This window comes from Pelodiscus sinensis, chromosome 4, assembly GCF_049634645.1.
Source record: "Pelodiscus sinensis isolate JC-2024 chromosome 4, ASM4963464v1, whole genome shotgun sequence".
Lineage (NCBI taxonomy): Eukaryota > Metazoa > Chordata > Testudines > Trionychidae > Pelodiscus > Pelodiscus sinensis.
The window spans coordinates 128,153,859-128,170,604 of record NC_134714.1 but is presented as its reverse complement, the minus strand read 5'-3'; the positions used below and the strand labels follow the sequence as shown (position 1 = coordinate 128,170,604).

The following is a 16,746-nucleotide window of genomic DNA, read 5'->3' as shown; positions in this document are numbered from 1 at the left end:
GAGAACAGCGGCGCTGCATTTTCCTCATGGGGACAAAGCCATGCATGGAAGAAGAAGGGGGCGGGGGGGGCTCATGGCAGAGCCGTTGGTCTGAGGCTCACCAGCGCTGGCTTGGTTGTGCCACGCGCTTTGTGCCCAAGTTATGTAGGTCGGATCCCTAACGGTCCATAGGTGCCTAAATGCCATTCATTTCAGGAGTCCTTCGATGGGCGGGGTCTCCCGTTCCTAGCAAGGACACTGAGGGGGAGTTGGATTCCAAGGCCACGAGTGGCCACTGTGATGGTGTGGGCTGATGGACGTGAGACGGGCCACAGACCTGCCCCTGAATCGGCCCTTTTTAAGCTAGACTAGAGTTAGAAGTGGAGAGTAGCCATGTCTTCTGGCGATGGGCAACCTAAGCTAGTGTAGGGCCGCAGGATGGGACCGCCTCCATCTTCATCCGCAACATGGTCAGAACCAAGATGGTCTCCTGGGACCAGGCCGTTTTGCTCACGGCGCTGGCATACGTAGGATGTGCAGGGGGCGCCGACCGAGCCACAGCAGCGCTGGGATTGGGCGCAGAGCGAGCACTTGGTGCTCTCAGTCAGTGCTGTGAGCAATCAGCACCCACCTCCCTTCACTTGACGTGTGTGTCACTTTAGTAACACCGGTAGGAAAAAAATCGACATGGACGGAAACCAGCAAAATCTGGTAACCCAGCACATGAACAATGGTAAATGTCTTGCGGTGGACCACACATAAAACCCCAATGGACCACAAGATGTCCACCACCGGTGTACCCTGCCCACCCCAGCTTTTGTCTTGTTTTCATAGGCTTTTGGGGTGGAAACGGTCCTTTCAGCGTGGAAGAATTCTCGACCTTTCAATTTTTTTCCCCACCCCAAATTGAATCAAAGTGACAACGCTTTTCACAAAAGGAAAAATGTAGGGAGGAAAAAAAACCGATTTTTTCGGTCCACTGAAAATATTTAGTCTTCATTTGGAAAGAATGTGTTCCAAACTTGATTCTTGAACCTTTTCTTTGCACAAACGTACGTTGCGTTTTGCAGGGTCAAGGGTGTTCCCAAAGGTGAACCGGAAACTTTTCACGTTGAAAACAACCAGATGTTTAAACAACTTCAAAGCTTTTTTTTTTTTTTTTCCTCAACAGTTTTTTTTTCCAGGTGGCAAATGTGACCTATAACTGCAGATAACGTCAGTGTGAAGGAATTGGCATTTTTTGGGCCAAACATCTTAATAAAATCATCACTGAAAAATCTCCCACCATCTCCACTCGCCTCTGACCGCCTGCGGACAGGAAGTGGATAGACAGCGGAGTCCTGATTTCAGACACTTCAATCCTTGTTTTTTTTAGAATTGAATAACGATCGCAGGATCATAGACATCTAGAATGGAACGGACCTTGGGGGGGACCAGTTCGTGGCAGGGGCTGTGGCTGTTGTGGATGTTGAAGGAAGTTGCAGGCTGCAGCAGAAAGCAAATCTGTGCTGTAGCTTTGACTGACAGAAACAGGCACCGTGACTGACTTCACGGGAGACGTGTCCCCTTGGCCCTCCTGTAGCTTCAAACAGGACGCAGGGAGTGTAAGAGAGAGATGATTAAGGGGTGACTGGCTCACCGTCTGTCAGTACCTTGATGACATTTGTGCCACACTCTGCATCAGCTGGTGGGATGTAATTCTGGAACGCAGCCACTCAGCAGGCACAGAATCCATGCTCACCCGTGCCAGTTGGTTGAGGATGGATCCTGAGATCACTGCACCTCCGGCCCCTTCCTGGGGACTAGTTGGACCATTGGTCTGACCCCAGCCTGCCTGTTCTTATGGGAGCTTGCTTTCCCATGGGTGTGTTAGCCGGGTGTCTCGACAGCATGGTCCAGATTGGGAGTTCCTGCTGCTGGGAACTGCAAACCAACAGAGGTGCCTGAACCAGGTAGAGATGTTTCACGGCGGGCTGGGGGCCGCGGACAAGAGACGGCAGAGTTCAGGGTGTCCTGCGACTTTTGACTCGCTGGGCACGAAGACTCACACGCTTTAAGGCCAGAAGGATCATGGGGCTCACCCAGACTGATCTGAACATCTCTGCCCGCTGACCAGGGGGAAATTCCTTCCTGACCTCAGAAGTGGCCATGAGACCTGGAGCATGTGGGTGAAGCCCACCCGCCAGAGAGCTGGGAAATGATTCACTGTGGTAGCTCGGAGCCCTTTCCAGCTACTGTCCCCTCACCAGCCATTAGCAATAGTAGCTGCTAGCAGTCATGGATGGGGCACTAGCCATGGTCTCATCCCACCAGCCCCTCCATATGCTGCTCAACTCAGTCTTGAAGCCAGTTAGGTTTTTTTGCCCCCCACTGCTCCCCTTGGGAGGCTGTCCCAGAACCCCCCCCCCCCCCGTGGTTGGAAAGCACCCTCTCATTTCAGTTTAGAGCCATTTGTTCTTGTGCCCACATTGACACATTTAAATAATGCCTCTCGCTCTGGCGTTTATCCCTTCGACGTACGGGTGGAGCGCAGCTGGGTCTCCTCTCAGCCTCCGTCTGCGTGACCCTCGCTCCTTATGTCTCCTGCCGTAAGGCCGGTTTTCTGTTTCCTCTCCTCTTCCCTGCCGCCCGTCTCTGCAGCTGTCCCAGTCCAGCGTGGTCTTTCCTCCCTGAGTGGCGCGGAGTGGCCGAAACGAGCCCTGGGGGCATCACAAAGGCGTTTCCTACCAGCTCCAAGGGGCAATTCTCCAAGCCCCCTAGAGTAGTGTTTCTCAACCAGTACACGTACCCTTAGGGCTACTGGCGAGAAGTCTGCGGGGGAGGGGAAGGGACGGTCGGTACGTCAACGCAACTGAAATTTGGAGAAAACGGAATTTTTGTTGAAAGTTTGACAGCGCTTTTATTATTTTTGTGCTTTTTTACACCCAGAAAGTCATTGCCCGCCTGGCTACGATTAAGTTATTTAAACAAACATGTTGCAATGGCAGAAAAAAATTGTGTCTCTGAAAACTGGAGGTCCTGGGGGTACTTGTCATTTCAAAAAAAAATTTTTTTTTTTGAAAAAAGGGGACTTTACATATTAAAAAAAAAAAAAAAAAGTTGAGGAACACTGCCCTAGAATCTCTCTGCCACAGGCCTCCTGCCCAGCCCTTCCCTTGGCTTCTGGCACCACCGTGTGGCCGTTGGCTGTACTCGGTGAGACGCTGCAGCTGACTGATCCAGTGGAAGGAGACAGGCACCCACCACGAGGCAGAGACAGGAGAAACGCCCCGTCCCCCTTACCTCCAGGGAAACTGGCTTCCCGCTGCCTGGGAGTTGGAGGCTGGCTTAGCGAGTCCAGCGCTTGGCTTTCTCTTCCATGCAGCTCTGCTCAAAGTCAGTGGCCACGCTGAAGCTCTCCCAGGGCTGGAGTTGACAAAACAAAGTAACCCTGACGGTTTCCCATGCCCTCTAGGGGAGGAAGCTCTGTGTGAGCGGCTGCAGGCTGCACGTAACGCTCCAGTTGCTCAGTCCCTGCCAGGCAGTGTTGCTGCTGCTGCAGTCAGGGCCGGCCTGCAGTTTGGGAGCTGAAATAGATGTTTTCCCATGGGTGCTGAGTGCCTGATGGGCCATTTCAGAGGCACCTGTGCTGTGGACGTACCCAATATTAAAAGTCTCAGAGTGATCGTCGTGTTAGTCTGTAACTTTAAAAAAACAAAGAGTCGTCCTGTCGCACCTTAGAGACTGACTCTCTCTCTTCTGTTAGTCTCAGATATTAAAAGAGACGGTATTAATTTAGGCACCAGAATCGAGACGCCGGAAAAGGCAGTGGGGCTGCTGCCGGTGTTCCCTGTAAGCTGGGCATTTGGGCAGCTGCCTAGGAGAGATTCACATGCCCCCTGCTGATTAGTAGTGTGCCCGCAGTTGCCTAGCATGTGTTTCTACTGGTGGTGCACATTTGCACATGCCTTGGTGCACAGAACAAAATTTAATCCACACGTGGGTGGAAAAAAATGAGAGGGAACACTGCTGCAATGCGGCTGTCCCAGATGCTAAGTGACACAGGGAGACAGATTGTATTTAGTGCCTTGGGGCAGGGCTGCAGCAGCCTCAGTTAGGTTCTGAGGCAAACTTTCATCAAGGCCAGCCACAATGCTTTCCCCTTGGGAAGCAGCGCCATCTCTTTTCCAAGCACTGGCTCGGATTGGAAAAGCAGGGCTTTCCCCCTTCCTTGAGAGAGAGAGAGAGAGGACACAGACCCCTGGTGCCAAAGGGGAATCAAACGGAGGCTCGCCTGTTTAGGAGGCAGGTGATGGAGACCTTAGCTCTGATGTCTGGGGGCTTGCTGCTAACACCACTGGCCGCTCCCCAAAGACAATACAGCCAGCAGGCTATGAAGCATTTCTCCAGTTCCTGCAAGGACCTACAGCTGTGGCGCGGCCGGCGGCTCTGTGCATGGGGCCTGTGGAAAGGGCTGCTGGCGAAGGCTCCGAGGCTGCCCGCCGTAACCGTGTAGCCCTGCAGCTGCAAAGTTTGAATCTGTTTGAATCCATGTCATGGCAACCCATCTCCCGGGCCAGGCCTTGGCTCTGTGCCCTTGACTCAGCAGTTAACAGAAGCTAATAAACAAGAGATGCTTTTCTGGGGAAAATGCCAGGAGTGCGAGGACATGGAGTGATTTATCATGGCAAGAGGTTAAACAGCTGTCCCCCTTTCTGCCCATTGGAGCTGGCAGCAGCAAGGGCCCGGTTCAATACCTAGGAGTTCCTTGTCAACCATGCAACACAAAACCGGCTCGGGCCCCCACCTCGTGCCCTGGCACAATTACACACCACCCCCGGGTGCTTCTCCTGGGGCAAGCACGGGGTCAGAGTGTAAGAAAAGAGACTTCTGGTAAAAGGAGGGAAGTAATTCCGGATTAACCGGGAAGAATGCTGCAGTGAGGATTCATAAACATGAGCCACCCAGGTCCAATCCGCATGGTGTAACGATGACACTCCCTCCTCCCCCCGAACGCCTTCTACGAAGCCAAAGTTCCACATATAAGGAAACGAAAGAACGAGGGGCTCAAAGGAGAACAAGAGCCAAAGGGAGGATTAAAACAGCGAGGGGCAGGGGTCCGTCTACCTGATCTGAAGGGAAGGCTGGGAGGTTCGCAGCCTGGCTGAGGGAGACTTTTACCTCAGGGCCTTTAGTTCCCCTCCCTTATCTGCCCCCCTACTCGCAGGTGTCGTCCTTAGAGTCAGATTTGGGGCGGGGGGGTGACTGCAGCCTTCACCTTGTGATTTCAGCCGTGTAGCAAGACTCTCAATCGGCTCTTTTGTTAAGCGGTGGCGAGAGCAGCGTCTGGGACCCTCAGGTAAGGCCCACGCCAGGCACAAGTACCTCTCCCACCTTCCCCGGGCTTTGGTGCCCATGTCTGTCCTGCCCCGAGTGCCGTTAGCTGACGGGGCGTCTCTCAGTCAGGGCCTGCCAGGCACCGGTTGGCTGCCGTAGATTCACGCAACAAGAGAATTCACGTAACAGAGACTTGTGATCCAACGCCATCCAGTCGTGCAGGGCCGGCCTTCGGGCCAGGCCAACGGGGCCCATGGCCAGAGGCTGAGGGGCACCTGGCCATGGGTGTTGCTGGGCAAAGGCAGGGGCAGGGTGGTGGGGCCTGCTGGAGGGCTGGAATTGGGGGTACCAGGGGGAGAAAAGTGCAGAGTTTGGGATGAAGGGGGCACAGTGCAGGGGTGTGACAGGGCACCTGCCCCACGCTGGCGTGAGAAGGGTAGAATCCAGCCCCGGGAGAGGGCTGGGGCTGTCTAGCCAGCAGCTGCGGCAGGTAGCTGCCAATCGGGCCAGCTGAGGGGAGTATACATGTCGGCACCTGTGGAGCAAGCGGGACCTGGCTGCCTTGGAAACAGGAGGCTTCCTGAGACAGAGTGCGGCTGGGCAAGGGCAAGCGGAGTTGGGAAGCTTTGTCCAGGCAAACTCTCCAGCTGAGGCCTTGCTTTCAAGGCCTGAGGGGACTATGGCTGCAGGGAGGCAGCCTGGGCAGCGGAAGCAAGGGGGCCATTTATGAGAGGTTCGGGGAGGCAGTAGCTCCCCCTTCCTGAGTTTGAACCCCTGGATCTCATGCTGGAGGTCTGCTTAAAGCCCATGCCCTGACTCCAGAGGCAGTTCTTAAATGCAACGGAGTTTGGGCTGCTTGCAGCTTTGCCTTTGGGGCAGGGAGTTTGTTATAAAAGGTGAGAGGCAGGTGATTAACAATGACAACGGGCTGGGCATTCCAGTAATGGAAGGATTGTTAGATCATCATTCTGGGCACTTGGCGGGAGGGAATGAGTATGGTGCTGCAAGGATCTGCATTTGGACCACTGTGTTAAACTTACAAATGTTTCTGAAAAAGGGGTGAACAGGGACTAATCCAAAATTGACTGCAGAGAGTTACAAAGGGATCTCACAAACCTGGGTGCACAGAACTGCAGATGTGTTGTCTCATCTGCAACACAAAGGCAGATGAGAGTCAGTGTTAAGTGCAAAGTAATGCACATGGAAAAATATAACCCTAATTATAGATACAAAGTGGCTGTTACCACTCAAGAAAAAGATCTTGGAATCATTGTGGATAATTCCCTGAAAACATCTGCTCAATGTGCAGTGACAGTCTAAAACTGAAAAAGCGAACAGAATATTGGGAATCATTAGGAACGGAATAGATAAGACAAAATACCATGTCGTCTCTATAGAAAGTCATGGTGTGCCCACATCCTGAATACTACTGCATGCAGATCTGGTCACCCTATCTAAAAAAAGATGTATTGGATTTGGAAAAGGTACAGAAAGGGCCACAGAAGTGATTAGGGATAAGGAACAGCTTCTGTATGAGGAGAGATTAACAAGACTGGGACTTTTCAGCTTGGAAAAGAAATGACTAAAGGGTGGGGGGAATATGTTAGATGTCTAGAAAATCACGAATTCTGTGGAAAAATAAGAATAAGGAAATGTTATTCATTCCTTCACTAGCATAACACAAGAAGCTGAGCCAATTACAGTTATAGGCAGCAGATTTTAAACAAAATATTTTTTCACAATCAACTTGTGAAACTCTTTGCCGGGATGTTGGTAGGAAAGCGCGAAGTGCAACAGGGTCCCAGTTAGAACAAAACAAGTTCAAGGAGGTCAGATCCATCAATGGCTACTAGCCAGAATGGGCAGGGATGATGTCCCTTGCCTCTGTGTATCAGGGCTGGAATGGCTGACAGGGGAGGGATCGCTTGATGTTTCCCTGTTCTGTTAATTCCCTCTGGGGCATCTGGCATTGACCACTGTTGGAAGACAGGAAACTGGGCTAGAAGGACTTTTGGTCTGACCCAGTATGGTCATTCTGATAAACTTATATAGGGCTGAAACGTATCTGCCCCCTGCTGCACCCACTAGACTCCATTCCCCTTCCAGAGCTGAGATAGAGCCCAGGAGTCCATATGGGGTCTCTCTCTCTCTCTCTCTCTCCACGGAGTTAGAAACAAAGTAAGAATACACATTCAAATGTTAAGGCTAACCTGTGTCCCTTAAATGACTTGCCGCAAGATGTCAGAATATGTTAGAGTTAGAGCTGAGAGGATCTAATATTTATTTAATTTTCTTTCTTTTCTATAGGAATTAGATACAGTGCTCCAGGCAGCTAACTGCTAAGAATAGTGATAGAAATGTAGCCGTGTTAGTCTGGTGTAGCTGAAACAAAAAACAGGACTATGTAGCACTTTAACAAGATGGTTTAATACGTGATGAGCTTTCGTGGGCCAGACCCACTTCCTAACAGCTAAGTTGGCTGTTAAAAAAAATAGAGTTTTCTAGAGCCTTGGTAGCTCCTGGATAGAGATGATGCCTGTGTGCGTGTGAGGTCAGATTGGGTTTGTTCCCTCCCCCTCTCCCTATTTGGTGCTTGACTTGTACTGAGCATGCTCAGTAACACTGCTGAAGCCTCTGTCCTCAGTCTGCCTTCCCACCCCATTTCCACTCTCTCCCCCCCATCACGGCATGCACAGATTGCCGCCCCCCCCCCCCAGACACCAAAATCTGAAATGGGTTCCCAGAGCAGATGGCAGCAGGTCCACACCCCCTTGCCAATGCTGAGTGGCCATGTCAGACAGCAGTTTGCCTCTAGATGAGGACTGGCAGTGGGGCACTGAGGCCAGGTGGGCATAGGGGCTGTGGGGCACTGCTAGGGGGCAGTACCTGGAGGTAAGGGACATGGGTCCTAACACAAGGTGGCAGAGCCATTAACAGGTAATAGGCTGATGCCAGCCGGAAGGGGGTGCACCAGTGCTGAGCAGCACTAATGTCCAGCGTGACCAGCAGGAGGCGCTGCGGCGGTGTGTCCCGCCATGTTACAAGGGGTTGGTGGTAAGAGGGGCAAAGGATGGGGATGCAGGGGTTGGGGAGCCCACGGGTGCCATTTTCCCTAAGGCCGGCCCTGCAGCAGTGATCCCTAAGGGGAAGCTGCTCCACTCACCCTGCACACCTAGGCCGGGTGGCTGTGCCCATGGAAACCAAATTGGCTCCTGCCGTCGTTTTCCCTACGTCCTCACGAGAAGTCAGGGGAGAGCTCGTTCCCACCTTGCTCCCCCCGCAAAATGCCCCCGCACTTAGCAGTAAAAATGGAATATCCGTAATAAGGGAGCCCTGGAATATGTTCTGAGAAAGAACCTAACCGGGAGGTATGTTCTCTCATGTAGCCCACACGACGGAAAAACGACCCCTCTGCGATGCCTGCTCTGAAGCCCAGATGTTCAGACAAAGGTCCTTCTAGCCCAGTGTCCTGTCTTCCAGCAGTGGCCAGTGCCAGATGCTCTAGAGGGAGGGAACAGAACAGGGAATCATCAAGTGATCCCTCCCCTGTCACCCATTTCCAGCCTCTGACAAACAGAGACTAGGGGCACCATTCCTACCCATCCTGGCTAATAACCATTGATGGACCTCCATGAATTTATCTAGTCCTGTGAAAGTCCTGGTCTTCACAACATCCTCTGGCAAGGAGTTCCGCAGGTTGGCTGTGTGAAGAAAATCTCCCTTTTATTTGTTTTAAACCTGCTACCTATTAATTTCATTTCATGACCCTTAGTTCTCAGGGGTGGCCCGTCCATATAGGTGAACTAGGCAGTCGCCTAAGGTGCCAAGCTAAATGGGGCACCAAATGGTGGCACAATATCATTGAGGGGTTTGGAGATGGGGGCGCCGATTGCATGATTTGCCTAGGGCGCCAGTTGCTGGCAGCTTGTCTAAGGCCGCCCCTGTAAATAGTTCTTATTTTACGGGAATAAGTAAATAACTTTTCCTTATTCTCTTTCTCCACACTGGTCATGATTTTATGAGTCACGCTGTCTGAAGGACGCCAAATTGATTTACACAATAATGTCCTCCATGCTAGCTGGGCTCTGGGGAAGAAATAATTCATTAAAACGGAGTTGCACCAGGTGGGGAACTGCAGCATGAAATTCCTCCCAGAACTAAATACATCCACCCCTGGAAGCTACCAATTCTTTGCTCGTCTGCTAAGGGCATGTTTGCAATCAGGCGCGCAGACCAGGCCAGCTGCACGAGGCACCTGCTTTGTTATGCTTAGGGCCAAGCCTGGGCATCTTTGAGAAGATGTAGCATTAGCGTTTTCCCAATCACCCGGCAAACCGTCCCTCAGAATTCCTGAATTGAAAGAGCCGCTGGCGGGGTGCAGGGTCTGGCTTGACCGCATCCCTCTTCCCATACCAACACTGATGCGACTGTTCTCTAGATGTACACACAGCAGGCAGACCATGATGGAGGTGAGGGGCAGTTGCCCCCGGGCCCAGTGATTAAAAGGGCACTGCTATTGTGACAGCCATAGTGGAAGCAGCCAGAACCTCAGGTCCTTTAAATTGCCGCTGGAGCGCCATGTGACTCTGGGGGCTGGGGGGCAGCCCAGCACCATGCTCTGGGTGGCATGGAGAGCTGGCTGTCCCTACCCCTTCTGGGAGTGCAACGCTGCCCCCTCGTTTTACCCAGCAGCCCGCGGAGGCTGTCGGCTCCCCGGACTGCAGGCTGCCGTGTGGTGTCCATTCAAGAGACGTCGACTTTTGCTGAACAAAGACACCCTCCTCTCAAGTCCTGTATGTTCGTGTGGTCAGACTGCCCCCTCCCCCCGCAAACCGTCCACACTAGCGTGTGTGTCAAAGCTCAAAGAGGAGCGGTTGTCATGGAAGGGGCCCGAGGCCTGGCAGCCGCTCTCTGTCCCATGGCATCTCTGGAGGAGGCTCTATCCTTGTCACCCAGTGTGGTGTCTTTCAGTCTTCACACAAGCAACCAGAGGAAGTATGGCCCCAGCCTGGTCTCTTTCCTTGAACTTTGTTAAAGGCAAAGCATGAGATAAATGGCTGACCTCCGTTGTGTGGGGAACTCTATAGGTATCTTGGAATCGACTCCATGGGAGCTCCGGGCCTTTAGCACCCACAGGAAAATATGGTGGGTGCAGAGCATCCATCGGCAGACCTCCTATGAACCCTCCTCCTCCTCACAGTGTTTCCCATCCACCAGCAGTCCCCCTGAACCAGCAAGGGCAGGCCTCTCTCTCCCAGCACCTCCTGCCCACTGACACCAGATGTTCACAGTGGTGCTGGGGAGGAGGGAGGAAACAAGAGTGCTTGGGGGAGGGGTGGAATGGGGTAGGAGAAGGCGGGGTGGGGGCAGAAAGAGAGGGGGTGAAGGTTGGGCTTTGGGGGAAGGAGTGGAGTAGAGGGCAGAGCTTGGGGTAGAGCAGGAGTCAAGCACAACACCCTAGCACATTCAAAATCTGGCACCTCTGGTCTTGGGCCTAAGAAGGGAGATGATGTTATTGATGCCTTCGTGCTCTGTTACAAAATTAAAATAGGTCCCTGTGGCCCAGGGGTTTCATTTTAAGTTAGAGTTGGTGAAGGGGTAAACTGAGGCAGTCCATGGTATCTTGCTGAGAACTGAGAACTCAAATCCGGAATCATTAGACAAGCCTGGGAATACAGCACACAGACAACCGTTAACTCGACCCTGGTTCCCCTGGCAACTACATTCCAAAGAGGCCTCACTCTGATAAGGCCTGGTGGGTACCAGCCAGGCTGCGTGGTTTTCCTTACTGTCTCCTGTAATTTCAGATTAATCAGCTTGGATCCCAAGGACTGTGTCAACACAGGGAAGGAATCATCTCACAGGAGACAACCCAATTTCAGCAAAACAAGTTAACATTAACATGTCCATTTTGGGGGCTTCCATCCTGTTTATGTTGGCTTATTTAGCTTGTTAAGAATAATTATTTGTATTAGTGATAATACGTTTAATTGGCGATGGGTGGGGATCCTATGTAACCTTTATATTTCATTGGCTTATGTGCATATCTCATTTCCGCCGCTAGACCTATCAAATCACTTCCCCTCCACCCATCTGCTGCCTATATAATCTAATGTATGTTTTGGTTAAGTTAGTGCTCACCAGGTTAACCCCTGATGGATACTCCACCAGCTGTGTGAACCAATAAATCCTCTGCTTGTTTTCACCTGCACCCAGTGTGTCCGGAATTATTCCCTCCAGTTGGCAACTCCCATTAACACACTTTTTACAATTTAAATACACAGAAAAGGTGGATAAGAAAGATAAAACATTTGAACTTTATATACTGCAGCCATATTCTTGCGGAGTGGGAACGGGAATGTAAACTCTTTCTTATAGCTACCGGGTGATCTCTAACCATCACCTTTCCATCACTCACGGCTCTTTTATTTGTGTCCCTCTGGAATTATTTGACTTTCTAATGATCACACGTAGTACTGAATTGGGCAATGTGTATCTTGTTTAATTAGGTAGATATTGATATGTATTTCTGACTTTAGAATAACTTTCTTTCTCTTTAATTCTTATAGTTTGAGCAAACATAATAAAGTTGCCCTTTGAGATTAATGTCAGTAAGCTAGTGCCTCTCATGTCCACCCTGTCAAAATGCATTTTTTTCAATCCCTCTTTCTAGTAGGTGATTGGCAGACAGAAGCAGAAACCATTTACTGCCACATTGAATTAAAAATAGATATTCACTGGATATATATCTTGGAGGCTGTGTAGAATAGGCCCTAATAGCATGCCAATGAAAGTTTTCCAAGACTGATATAATGTCATAACCAAGTGCCACAGAAATATGCTATATGGGACATTTTAAAAAAATCAACAAGTGGGAAGTTGCTAATTTTCATACTAATTAATACAATTCCATGCCCATAAGAAGGTCTCTCATTCTGGGCGTGGTAGGGATTTAGTTGTTCATCTCCATTATGGTTGTCCTGCGGGATTCTCTGTCCTCTCTGGATTCTACCTGCTCTTCAAAGACCCTCCGGAACGCGAACTTGACAGAACCCCTGAATTGCCACTTCCTGTAGCTCCCAACTAAGAAGTAAATAACCGGGTTAATGCTGCTGTTTACAGAAGCCAATGCATAACATACCTCAATGCTGATAGCAACAGAATTAAAATACTGGCCAAAGCTCTTCATACTGAAGGGAATAGCAAAGATGAGGAAGAAGACAACAGTGAGCAAGATAACAATGTAGAGCTTTCCAGGCTGACGTTGCTGAGAGCTACGCTGGATCTTGACGAACAGGATTAGGTTGGTCAGAACCATGACGGGCGCGAAAATCAGGAAATCCACCACATATATGGCAATACGTGATGCTCTACAATGTCTATCTTTTTTAGAAACACAGAAATAAGTCATTAGCCCAGTTACCAGGCCAGAGAGAGCCCACAGCAAGGCACACACCAGGGCAGACAGACGCTTTGGGCGGCGGCATCGGCACCAGATGGGATAGAAGACGGACAGACACCTCTCCAGGCTGATGGCCGTCAGGAGATACAGGCTGGCGTTGTGGGCGAAGAGAAACAGCAGGTGGAAAACCCGTATTGATTGCCCAAATTCAGGCAAACAGAAGAGAGTTTCCACCATACTAAGCATGAGGTAAGCAAGCAGGCAGAGGAGGAAGATAAAGTCGGCGATGGCCAGGTTGAGGATGTAGACTGTGAAGGGGTTCCTCTTAATGCAGAAGCCGAGGAGCCAAAACACCATCCCATTCCCCGCCAGCCCGAAGAGACAGATGAGCACAGTGACGCTGTCAAGGATCAAAGATGTGAAATCATGTATTTGGCATCCAGGTTCACTGTCCGTGTTGTGTGGGTTGGTCTCTGTCAGAAGCAGGGGTGTTGTTCCCACCTCAGTCATCATTCACCTTCTACTGCGAGATGCCAGTGTCTCCTCTTTCACACACACCTGTTGGCTGAGAGCAGATGCGGGGAACCATCAGTAACTCTCACACCCCCAGCACTGTGTTTCACTGCTCATTCCAGCCTCTCCCCAGCCTTCTGGCCTGGAACAACCAGGTCCCAAAGAGTGCGAGCAAGAAATACTCAGAGTGAGAGAGAAAACTGTGGAGAGTGGGGGGAGGCAGAGAGGGGGATGGTGGGGACAAAGAGGCACAGAAAAGGAAGAATGAGTGGGGACCAGGATTCCCTCTAATTTTTTTTCCAACCATGCATGTGCAGAATAAATTTTATGTGCTCCCAGGCATGTTCAGATGTGCACTACAACTAAAAACACATGCTGCCATCTGCTGCTGGCCACAGGTGCTCTGCTTATCAGCTGGGCAGCATTTGAATCTCTTTTGGGTGGCCACCCAAGCACTCAGGGTAGAGGGAACACCTGTGGGGACCAGCCTGTGCAGAGACAGACCCAGAGAGAAAGGGAGATATGCAGAGAGAAATGCAGAGGGAGAGAGTAAGACAAATTGATAGAGGCCCTTTCAGGGGTGAAAGTAACTTAAGTTTCTTACAGGTACTGTCATGTGGCCCGCTGCTGGGGGAGCTCAGGGCAGGGGAGTGTGACAGAATCCATAAGAAATTAAGTATAAGGTGGAGTGTGAAGGACTCGGGGCAGGGGGTTAGAGTGTGTGTGAGTGTGTGGGGGGAAGTCTTAGGGCAGAGGGTGGGGATGCGGACAGAGGGTCAGTGTGTGGGAGGGTGCAGGAGTCAGGGTTGGAGTGAGGAAGGGCCCAGGGCAGGGGGCTAGGAGTGTGGGGTGCGGGAGGCAGGCTTGGGGTGAGGAGGGGCACAGGGCAGGGGGTGGGAGTGTGGGGTGGAGGAGGCAAGGTGGTGGTGAGGAGGGTCCAGGGCAGGGGGTGGGAGTGTGGGGTGGGGGAGGCAGGGTGGGGGTGAGGAGGGTCCAGGGCAGGGGGTGGGAGTGTGAGGTGGGGGAGGCAGGGTGGGGGTGAGGAGGGTCCAGGGCAGGGGGTGGGAGTGTGAGGTGGAGGAGGCAAGGTGGTGGTGAGGAGGGTCCAGGGCAGGGGGTGGGAGTGTGGGGTGGGGGAGGCAGGGTGGGGGTGAGGAAGGTCCAGGGCAGGGGGTGGGAGTGTGAGGTGGGGGAGGCAGGGTGGGGGTGAGGAGGGTCCAGGGCAGGGGGTGGGAGTGTGGGGTGGGGGAGGCAGGGTGGGGGTGAGGAGGAGCCTATGGCAGGGGCTGGGAGTGTGGGGTATGGGAGGCAGGCTGGGGGTGAGGAGGGTCCAGGGCAGAGGGTGGGAGTGTGGGGTGGGGGAGGCAGGGTGGGGGTGAGGCGGGTCCAGGGCAGGAGGCTGGGAGTGTGGGGTGCGGGAGGCAGGGTGGGGGCGAGGAGGGTCCAGGGCAGGGGGCTGGGGTGTACAGGTGCGTGCGGAGGGGGTGGGGCAGCGGGCTGGGGTGTACAGGTGCACGCGGAGGGGCGGGGCAGCGGGCTGGGGTGTACAGGTGCGCGCGGAGGGGGCGGGGCAGCGGGCTGGGGTGTACAGGTGCGTGCGGAGGGGGTGGGGCAGCGGGCTGGGGTGTACAGGTGCACGCGGAGGGGGCGGGGCAGCGGGCTGGGGTGTACAGGTACACGCGGAGGCGGCGGGACAGCGGGCTGGGGTGTACAGGTGCGTGCGGAGGGGGCGGAGCAGGGTGGGGGCAAGGAGGGTCCAGGGCAGGGGGCTGGGGTGTACAGGTGCGCGCGGAGGGGCGGGGCAGCGGGCTGGGGTGTACAGGTGCGCGCGGAGGGGGCGGGGCAGCGGGCTGGGGTGTACAGGTGCGCGCGGAGGGGGCGGGGCAGCGGGCTGGGGTGTACAGGTGCGCGCGGAGGGGCGGGGCAGCGGGCTGGGGTGTACAGGTGCGCGCGGAGGGGGCGGGGCAGCGGGCTGGGGTGTACAGGTGCGCGCGGAGGGGGCGGGGCAGCGGGCTGGGGTGTACAGGTGCGCGCGGAGGGGGCGGGGCAGCGGGCTGGGGTGTACAGGTGCGCGCGGAGGGGGCGGGGCAGCGGGCTGGGGTGTACAGGTGCGCGCGGAGGGGGCGGGGCAGGTGGCTGCAATCGCATGGACCAGACGCTGCTGCTCTTCCCCCCTTTCCCGCCTGTGGGGGCGCTAGGGGAGAGCGCCCCGCTCCCACGCACCCCTCTCCCGGCCCGGCCGCTAGCTAGCCTGCCTGGCTGCCTGGAGCTCAGCTGGGAGCGGCCCCACCTCCCAGCCTTGTCGGAGCAGCGCCCCTCCTGTCTAGGGCACAGCTCAGGAGCGGGAGGGAGGACGAACCACGCCCCATGAGAGACTCGCCACCTCCCCCTCCGCGCCGAGACTCTCTCAGCAAAGCGTCACCCGCCTTCCCTTACCCCTCTCGGTGCCTGGACTGAGCCTGCAGCTGTTGGGAGCCGGGCTGCTCCGCAATCTCCGCCGCTCAGTCCCTCGGATCTTCTGCACAGTCTCCCGCACACGGTTCCTGAGTAATCGCCCGAGGCACGAGTGTACACATGGCCCTAAAAGTCTCTCCGCGGACTCTGATCTGTGCCAAGTTCCTGCAGGGAAACAGCCTTCCACGCCGGGCAGGGCGGGTCACGGGTGAGTGCTGAATCCTGGAGAACAACCCGCAGCCGCCGCCCCGCTGCTCCTCTTCCGTGAAGGCTTTTGATCGAAACATACAGGAAATGCCTCATTACAGCTTAAATCTCCAGGGATGGATACCACCAAATGGACCACTTAGAACTCTAATGGCTTCCTGTGAATTCAGGCTATCACATAATATCGGCGGTAACCAGCATGTGAATTGGCCTCGCCCCAAGAATCCCTTCTCTGGTGTGTCGTCTCCCTATCCCTAAAGATCGAAAACCGACGTCTCAGTAGGCAGCGTGTCCTTCTTAATGCAAACCCATCTTCTAGACAGAGGATCTGGTCAGAATCAGGAAATTATAGACTCCTAGAACACTAGAAGGGGAAGGGCCCTGGAGAGGTCATCAGTCCAGCACCCTGTCCTCAAGGCAGGACCAAGCACGGTCCAGATCATCCCTGACAGGTGTCAGTCCAACCTGCTCTGAAATATCTCCAGGGATGGGGATTCCACAGCCCCCCTAGACAATTTATTCCAATGTTTAACCACCCTGACAGGTAAGCGTTTCCTAATGGTCAAGCTAAACCTCCACCACCTTAATGCAGACCCTAACTAATAATGCTTCCAGGGGTACTCAGGGTTGCTTGGCACCTTGCTACCACCTGGGGAGGCAGAACTGCACTAAAAGGGGGTAGTGGTGAACTGTGGCCCACCCCCTGAGCTGCATCCCTGAAGCCCCCCCCCGTTCCCCAAATCTCAGCTCTCACAACTCCCCTTATCCCTGACCCTTATGCCACCTGTTCCCCCAAGCCTCACCCACTCCTCTCTGCCTCTTTGCCTAAGCCCCACCCACCCCTCTCTGCCTGTTCCCCTGAGGCCCCGCCTACT

The 16,746-nt window shown here is 53.6% G+C and overlaps 1 protein-coding gene across 2 annotated transcripts in view; it reads right to left on the bottom strand.

The window, feature by feature from the left end:
- Nucleotides 1-11,776: 11,776 nt before the first annotated feature.
- LOC102463971 (mas-related G-protein coupled receptor member H-like) overlaps nucleotides 11,777-16,746 on the bottom strand; it is a 29,862-nt gene continuing 24,892 nt past the window's right edge. For both annotated transcript variants that reach the window (XM_006116925.3, XM_014570390.2), the window contains exons 3-4: nucleotides 15,647-15,935; nucleotides 11,777-13,262 (exon numbers count right to left, since the gene is read on the bottom strand). In XM_006116925.3, coding sequence (XP_006116987.1) covers nucleotides 12,248-13,210 — 963 coding nt within the window. In that variant the 5' untranslated portion in view covers nucleotides 13,211-13,262; nucleotides 15,647-15,935 and the 3' untranslated portion in view covers nucleotides 11,777-12,247. The remainder of the gene's footprint in view (nucleotides 13,263-15,646; nucleotides 15,936-16,746) is intronic.